This window comes from Hipposideros armiger, unplaced genomic scaffold, assembly GCF_001890085.2.
Source record: "Hipposideros armiger isolate ML-2016 unplaced genomic scaffold, ASM189008v1 scaffold_535, whole genome shotgun sequence".
NCBI lineage: Eukaryota > Metazoa > Chordata > Mammalia > Chiroptera > Hipposideridae > Hipposideros > Hipposideros armiger.
Genome location: NW_017731885.1, coordinates 453,481 through 461,896, shown reverse-complemented (window position 1 = coordinate 461,896; position 8,416 = coordinate 453,481). Strand labels below are relative to the sequence as shown.

At 42.1% G+C, this 8,416-nt stretch overlaps 2 protein-coding genes across 5 annotated transcripts in view; one reads left to right on the top strand and one right to left on the bottom strand.

Moving 5' to 3' along the window:
* TMEM182 (transmembrane protein 182) overlaps positions 1-1,996 on the bottom strand; it is a 77,194-nt gene extending 75,198 nt beyond the window's left edge. The window contains exon 1 of the mRNA XM_019668720.1: positions 1,871-1,996. The gene's annotated coding sequence lies outside the window, so the exon portion shown is untranslated. The remainder of the gene's footprint in view (positions 1-1,870) is intronic.
* Positions 1,997-2,051: 55 nt separating this feature from the next.
* SLC67A2 (solute carrier family 67 member 2) overlaps positions 2,052-8,416 on the top strand; it is a 29,154-nt gene continuing 22,789 nt past the window's right edge. The window contains exons 1-3 of one of the 4 annotated variants that reach the window (XM_019668728.1): positions 2,198-2,283; positions 6,573-6,767; positions 7,244-7,331. In XM_019668728.1, coding sequence (XP_019524273.1) covers positions 6,702-6,767; positions 7,244-7,331 — 154 coding nt within the window. In that variant the 5' untranslated portion in view covers positions 2,198-2,283; positions 6,573-6,701. Of the gene's footprint in view, positions 2,284-6,572; positions 6,768-7,228; positions 7,332-8,416 lie in introns of those variants that run through there. The other 3 variants (XM_019668727.1, XM_019668729.1, XM_019668730.1) reach the window with 3 other exon arrangements.

The window sequence follows — 8,416 nt, the reverse complement described above, 5'->3', positions numbered from 1 at the left end:
CCTGGACCATGCTAAGATTTTACCGCAGCTATTTATCTAGCAACCACACTAGGTGGTTTGGATAGGTATTGAGGAACATGAGCATCCCATTCAAGGCGTCTACCCCAGATGGGGAGATCACACAAGTTTCAAGAACAAGGAGGCTAGTTTCCTCAGATACAGAAGGGCAAACTACTTCTACTGGCAAAAAAAGGCTCAGAGTGATTTGGAGGTTCAAGATTATCAGTTTCATCTGGACCAACCACATGTCTCTATTCTAAATTTCATTATCTCATTATTTGCTAAACAGCACCCTAACTTTCCCATCAGAAACTCTGCAAGGCTGAATTCAACAGATGTTGTAATTCAGTAACCTGCACAACTAAATCAAGATTTTCATCAAATTTTCAGTAAAATCTGACTCTTCCTGATGTCAGAGTGACAGGAGTAAGTAATGAAATTAGTTCCTAAACATAAGAGGGACTACAACTAATAGTTAATATTTATTAAGTACTTACCATGTGTCAGGCACTGTGCTAAGTGATTTATACACACTATTTGGTGTCATGCACCACTTAAATCCTTTACTGAAGTCAGAATAAAGCCCCAAAGGTCTGCCATGGGCTTTTGGGTCCTGAATGATCTGCACCCTGCCTACCTCCCTACCTCTCTGATCTCTCAGTTAGTTTAGAAATGTTCAGCCATATTCAAGTATATCTCCTTTTGACTCTTCTCAGCTTTTATGTCACCTCCTCCAAGCTGCCTTTCTAAAGCAGCTCATGTCATTAGTCTTCACATTGAGGCCATGCTTTCTTACATCACTTGTCACAATATTGTTTTATTTATTGTTTTTATTCTTTTACTTATCGTGTGTTTATTATTTTATGATGTTTATTTATTGTGTATTTATTATTATTACTCCAGGAAACTCTACAACTCAGGCAGAAACCATCTCTGCATTGTTCACATGTGCACATCACCAGGGAAAATGCTCTTGGCGGGACCAAATTAACTTACTCCAGGTCAGTCACAGCCAATTAATGCCCTAAGCCTTGGGGTCTTCCAGCTGAAGCTGGTCACCATCAAGGCTGACCCTGGGAACCAAAGAGGGTCTATGCCCAACACGCTATTGGAGGGCAACATGGCAGGGCTGACAAGCTCAGTGACCAAAAGTAAGCACACAGGACGATCTGATGGTAAATTCCGAACTGGACAGGTCATGGCGAGTCGTCACATCTCAGCTTCCTTCATAAAGGTCAATCATTACCTTCACAGAGCCCTGTCCACTGTTCTTACGCATCTAAGATAACATACTCTTGAGATGTCAGAGTAATTTTCTTTTCCAGACCCCTCTGAGGCATAACCACAGGCACCAGAGCACAAGACCACAGAGCACAAAATGTGAAACTCCTCATTCATTGTTACCTTGTTTTCTGCATACCATGTCTACATGCTGTACATGTTCATTATTAACTATTCTGTACCCACGGAGGTAAACGAAGTACGTACCACTCCATTTTACTTGTTATACAATCCTAGAGATTCCTCTCTCTCACACACACACACACTTGGCTTTCTCCTGCCTCTAATCTACCACCAATGGTTTCATGCACTTTCTTGCATCTCCTCTTTTGCTTCTATCATGTAAAATAAGCTGCAAAGCTGCCGTTCATCAGACCACTTTCTGAATTCATTGAGATTTTGCTTCCAGGTATGTCCTCAAAATCAGTCGCAAACTCTTGTGAAACTTATCTACAAGTTTGGAGGCTTTTCCCTTCGCAGCCCCATACTCTGAGGTGAAGCTCATCACAGTTCCTCCCACCCTCCGATGGCACAGACGGCAGACAGGGTCTTTACTCCAAGGGAACACAAATCATCATCATATAATTACCATCACAAAAGTGGCGCGTCCTTCTCATGCTGGTGGCACTAGCCGTCCACTGCCAGCTAGGGGCCGAAGTCACCACCTCCCCCTGAGGGGACCTCTGTCGGCGTGCGGAGCCGCCCAGCGGCAGCCCACGGGGCTCCCCTCTGCGCAGGCGCACACCGCTCTCTTCCGCTGGGGGCGGGGCTTGTGTAAGGTCCTGCTGGCGGCGCCGGGAGCTTCTGCTGCAGTCCGCGCCCCTCGCCGGCGTCTGCATGGATCTTGGGGACCGCCGAGGCCCGGGCGCGGCCCCGGGGCTGATCTCGGCGACACCAAAGCCGGGGCAGGAGCCGAGGACAGGGGCCGAGGCCGGGACTCCCGACCCCGGTGCCCTCCCAGACCGCCGCTTCCTGCTCTGTCTCTACCTGGTTGGCTTCTTGGTGAGTGCTGGGGCTGGGTTCCAGGTGCAGACTAGGAACCCAATTACGGGTGCTTTTTCTTGAAGCTCCGGGGTGGTTATAAGGCACAGCCAGCGCTGGGAACCTGAGACCTGCCTAGTGGTGCCTGCCTACTAATCAAGCCTCCTTTTGCCCCATAACCCCTTCACTCTGCACCACAGGGCCATACTGCACCTTGCGCTTTTATTTGGAGTGGGGTTCACAACGCCCAGTCCTTCGCAGCCGGTTAAGTACCAACCCCCAGCCTTAGGTGTTACTCGTGGACCAAGCCTAGTGGGAAGGTAATTCCAGGTGTTAGATGATGTGGCAGGTGCTAGGCATGCATGGTAGAGAGCAGGGCAAGCTTGGGAGAGCCCAGCGGTGCAGTGGCTGTGGTCGGAGCACACAGGCCTTTTTACCAGGTCTGGGAAGTCGCTGTTGATGGCCCCACTTGCACAGAATTAGGCACATTTTCATTAGGATTTCTGGTAAACTGGGACGTTTAAAAATGCAAGTCACAGTGAGAGATGCACGTCTGCATTTTGATAAACTATATATTGCACAATGCAGGCTTTTGTCTAGATTTGTGTGTCCTGGATTAATAAGGTTATCCATTTCCCATGTCGAAGGGAAAGCTTAGAAAGCTGCATGTATGGTAGGGTAAGTCATTCATCCATCCACTCATTTATTATTCCTGGAATTCCTGGAAACCTGATATGTGATAGATGCTGTGGAGCTCCATTTTCTGTAATACACAGTCTGTTTCCAAAAAAATTTACAGCCTTACTAGTAAGCTTGTGTTGGTTGTTGGTGGACCATTGTCTGCAGGAACCCTAGACTCACCTTTTCATTCCTCTCTTTCCAGATCTAGGCCTGGCTCAGTTGCCCTGGTTGTGAGCTAATTCAGGTTGGGACAAAATTGGGACAAGAACCCAGTAGGATTTCCTCTTGATTGGGCCTGAGACTGTATCTTAATAAATGGAGCTGGAGCTCATCAGTGTCAATGAGAGAATGCTGCCCTCTGAGACCTTGAAGATAGTCCCTGGGCCTTGGCAAAGGCGAATTATTGTTTTCTGCCTAGATGGCAGGTTAAGACCACTACTTCTCCCTGGTCTGGCACCTCACTTGAGTTAGGACACTGAGTCACCCTTAGCTAGGAGAGGAGTGGGAAGGAACTCTTCCTCCCTCCCTCTCCTCAATACAAGCTGTTCAACGGTCCTTAAAGGTTTAATGTTGAATTAATAGTTGTTAAGACAGCAATGAAAGCATATTCACCATATTGCTGTAAACACAGAACCATGAAACACTTAAGGAGGGCGGCTTTTCAGAGAGAATCTCTGCCTCCAGTACAGTTAACGTTACAGCCCTCACCTCCAGCCTTAATACCTTTGAGTTCAGAGCCTGGCATTCCTTCTGATCCCGTTTCTTTACTCTTAGTTGAGTCTCAAGGTGCAGGTGCCTCTTCCACCTTCCAGACCAGTCACCTAGAATTCAAAAGTTAGAATTCAATGAGTGTAGGTGGTTCTTCAGAATGGAGTTGGCTGCCATCCACCCTTTGGTAGGAGATGGGGATCCAAGCTGCTGCTACCATACCTCACATGGTACTACCATGTGGTTCTGCCAGATGAATAGACTTTGGACCCTCACCTGAAAACACAGTTTTGGGAACCAACATGACCTAGATTTCAAAATAGTTTGAGTTTTCAAAAATAAATTTGCAGATCATTCTTTATGGTTGGCCCTCTGATACAGATTTGATATTCAGAACTTCTCATATGTTGGCTTTGTGCTGTGCTAAGTCGAATCTAGCAAATCTGGTGTGAAATTTTAATAGTTTATTCAAGAGAATCATTAGGTCTCTAATATCTTCAGGGGAAATGTAAGATCTTCCAAAAGTTAAAAGAGAGTAATGATTTTTTAAATGGAAAATGTTGTAAACAAAATACATGCAGCTTTGGGTATTCTTGAAGCATCTGTTAGGTAACAACATAACTTAGGTATTATTTTTAATATATTTAGAGATGTGAAGGACCCCTAAGACTTTTGGGAAAATGGTTTCCGAATGGGAGAGGAAAGGACCAAGATTAAAGAAGTCATTTGCCCAAATATTCTGTTTTTAGCTCATCTCTGTGCTTCTAGGTTGTAACTGGTTTAGGAAGGAAGACTAAGATGACCGTGTAGGCCCTTTTTGGTAGCACACTATGCGTGCTGCAAACATCTATGATTTCAGACGCTTCTTTCCTCCAGGTACCTGGTGAGATTTGTATTTCATTTCATCAGCTTTAGTCAGGTGAGAATTCATTTTTATTGATGTGATCCACAATCAAGAAATATTGGGGTCCCTACCCTGAAAAAGATCCTGAAACCCTTTAATGTATTCATCATTTTTCATTGGGAGATGTAGAAGTTCCGTGAAAAGAGTTAAGTGGCCCCCTCTCACTTGATTTTCAGGTGCCAAATTCGAAGTTATCTTTTACAGTAAAGGGGAAGACAATTTTAGAGCAGAACTTCCAGAGAGGAAAGACCTTGAATTCAGCCTCTTTGGAAAAATATAATATTTTTTAGGCTAATAAAATATTAAAATAACACCGATCATCCATTATTGCTTACGAGTCTTATGTTTTTATATTTATCTTCCATAGACCTCAGCCTATCTACTTAAATACCTCTCTCCCATCCTTTATCTAGAATAATCATTTGAATATTAAATGACAAGCAGTATAGGGAATTTTTTTTTTGGTGGGGGGTGGGGGGGCGGAAATCTGGTAGGACAGTCGAGTTTCTTTTTCTTAAAGATCCAGAAAATGCAATAGGTAGCTGATGTATATTGAGTCGTTTAAATGATATAAAACATCTGTAGACTGATGGGTCAAAGCTGACAATAAAGCCCAAAAGAAATTGGTGCAGACCCAAAAGAAATTTTAAATACAGTAGTTCCCCCTTATCTGTGGTTTGGCTTTCTGCAGTTTCAGTGACCTGTGGTCCACCTTTGTCCAAAAATGTTAAGTGGAAAATTGCAGAAATAATTCATAAGTTTTAAATTACACGCCACTCTGAATAGTGTGTGATGAAATTTTGTGATGTCCCACTCCATCCACCCACTAGACATGAATCATCGCTTTGTCCCGCGTATCCAGGCTGTGTATACAAGTACCTTCTCCTTAGTCACTTAGTGGCCATCTTGTCTATCAGATTGACACAGTGCTTGTGTTCGAGTGACCCTTACAGTAGCCTAACACTACATCACAGTGCTTAAATCGGTCACTTCACTTCATCCTATCACACAGGCATCGTATCATCTCATCACAAGAAGGGTGAGTACCGTATAGTAAGATGTTTTAAGAGAGAGAAATTACACTCACTCTTACTAGAGTATATTGTTATAAATTTTTATTTATTTATTTTATTTTATTTTATTTTTTTAGCTGAGCCATCCTGCTACCTGTTGGCAGCTCAGCGGCTGCTCAGCTCAGGCTGGACTCGAACCGCTGTTGCTCAGAGCTCAAACTCTTGAGCGAGCTCTTAACCAACTGAGCCACTCAGCCGGCCCTTATAAATTTTTATTTTAGAATTAATTATTGTTAACCTCTTAGTGTGACAAATTATTAGTGAAACTTTATCATGGGTTTGTGTGTATGGGAAAAAACAATATTAGGAGTTGGTACTCTCTGGCTTTAGGCATCCACTTGGGAGTCTTGAAACATATCCCCATGGATAAGGGGGGACTACTGTAATCTTATAATCAGAACGATAAGTTATAGTTCTTATAGTATAAATTTATGAGTTATAAGATCACTATTTGGATAGTAAATATATGGCCATCTAAAGATATAATCATGGGAGAAAACACGGAAAGATGCATTTGGAAGTTCATGTTTCTATAATTTGGTGAATATACAGCCACCAAAAGAAGCAGGGACAAAAATATTAATTGTAGGTCCAAAGAAAAAATATCTTTTATGCATTCCTTTCTGTTTAACCAGGATTACAGAAAAAGAAATTCAGGTTGAATATAAAGAAAACTCTGTGTGTGCTATGTGTTTTTCTTCTTAGCCAGTTGTAGCAGGTGACCAACTGAAGTAGGAATGAGAACAGTGCTTAAAGGGAAAATTAGCAGCCTCTCTGTTAACTCAGAATAACTAGCCAAAAGGATCAGCACTTATTCCCAGAACAGAAGAAAAGAGAAAATATGTTTGCACTTCTATTGTGTGTCAGACCTTTCTCAACCATTACGTCTCTTAATGTACATCGTATTTCTACCAGCCATGTATTACTATCCCCATTTTTTACAGACAGCAGCACTGATGCTTGGTAACATTAGCTTCCCAAGGACACATCTTTATTTGTAGATGTTAGAGCTGGAATTGAGAACTGTCTGTCTGACTCCAAAGCGCATGCACTTTCGATGACTTAGCTGCAGAATGCGGTCTTCCATCAATATACCAGCCTTCTCTCTCCTTCCTGCTTTACTGAGACTTTCTTTCCAGGTATTACCTTTTAAGTCTCTACACCACAGATCAATCACCTTCCCTAATTGCAGGAGGAAATTCATATTTTTAAGTATGTGCTGCTTTGCCAAGAAATAACACATTATTGCTACCTCCTTTCCCACTTCATTACCTACAAAAATTCTGTTTGTTTGTTTATGTATTTATTTAATTTGAGGAAATTCTATAGCACATCGTCCTTGAATATTAAGGACCAGTTACAAAGAAGCTAAAGTTCAAATGGATTCGAGGTCAGGATGGTTCAGGCATGTATAGGTATCAGCTGTTACATTGTATTTGGATCTCTGATAATTTTGCCCTGATGAGTATACCATAATATCATATACAATTAGGATTTCTTGTTTGCTCAAAGTTTTAGATAGTGATTTTATTTGTAAAATCAGTTTAGAATAATGATCACCACTGAAAAAACACCTAGCCTTCCATTTCTATTTTATCAGTGTTTTGTTGTTTAGGATTTGTTTGGTATCAGCATGGTTGTACCTTTATTGAGCCTTCGCGTCAAGTCTCTTGGAGCAAGTCCCACAGTCGCTGGAATAGTAGGTGAGTGGTTAATAGTGCACATTTTCAGAGCACTGAAATCTAAATCCCCTTAATGAATTAAGTACCTAAAAACAAAGCAGTCTTACAGCTAAATATCATTATCCAAAGGTAAATTGAAAATTGGATAAAATGAATTTTCAGAATATTTAAAGATATTACCCTGGAGCAAATGGAATTCATCTTTTCCGAGACTACCTGTGTTCAGATTTAGCGTTATCCCCGTGCCCCGTATCACCAGTGATGGTACACCTGCTAACTGAGCCTCTCCAAGGTGCTGGCTGTGTAAAGGGTAGGTTGGACTCCTGCCTGCAGGAGTCTCTCACCTCTTGTGAGAGACCAGAGAACTATGATCTACAGAAATCACACCACACAGGAAGGGGATTTGGGGTGAACCTTTGCAAATCAGTCACAAACTTCCCACACCATCACATCTTAGAGGGCTGTAGGGTCTCTCTATCTGTGCAGCAGCATAAAGTCTCCATCCGGAAGTCATTGATTTACCAAAGAGGCTGGAAATAGCAGAGCTTAGGACTGCGCTAATTAATGCAACATTGTTAAGTCTTACAGCCCTTGATCATTCACAAGCTGGAGAAGCAGATGTTTGAGGAGAGTGTTGTACATAATACTCAGTAATTCCTAGTCCATGCCATGATTTGTATTTCCCTCAAAAAGTATACTTGGAATTATACTGGACCACCCAGCAGCATAAAGGTTTTTATGAAGAACGGAAGAGACATGTTGTGATATAACGGAGGTGAAAGCACTCCATAAAACTTTGTAAGTTCTTTATAAAACTAAAGCATTTTAAGAAAACTGAAATGTTAGGGACATATAAGATAATGTTAAAACTTCAAGACTCGGTAGAATCTTTCTAGGATTCGTATTTCTATTTCTACTCCCCGGAGTACTCTATGCAGCCTTCTCCAATGGAGCTACTCACTCCTCACTTAGTGGAAGGAGGACTGTCTTTCCGGGTCCCTAAGGGAAGCCCTTCCTGTAGTTTCTGTTCTGCTTACCTTTAATTTTATTTGGAAGGCCTTTTATTAGAAATTGTATTATTTATACTCTTCCAACTGAAAAAAAAA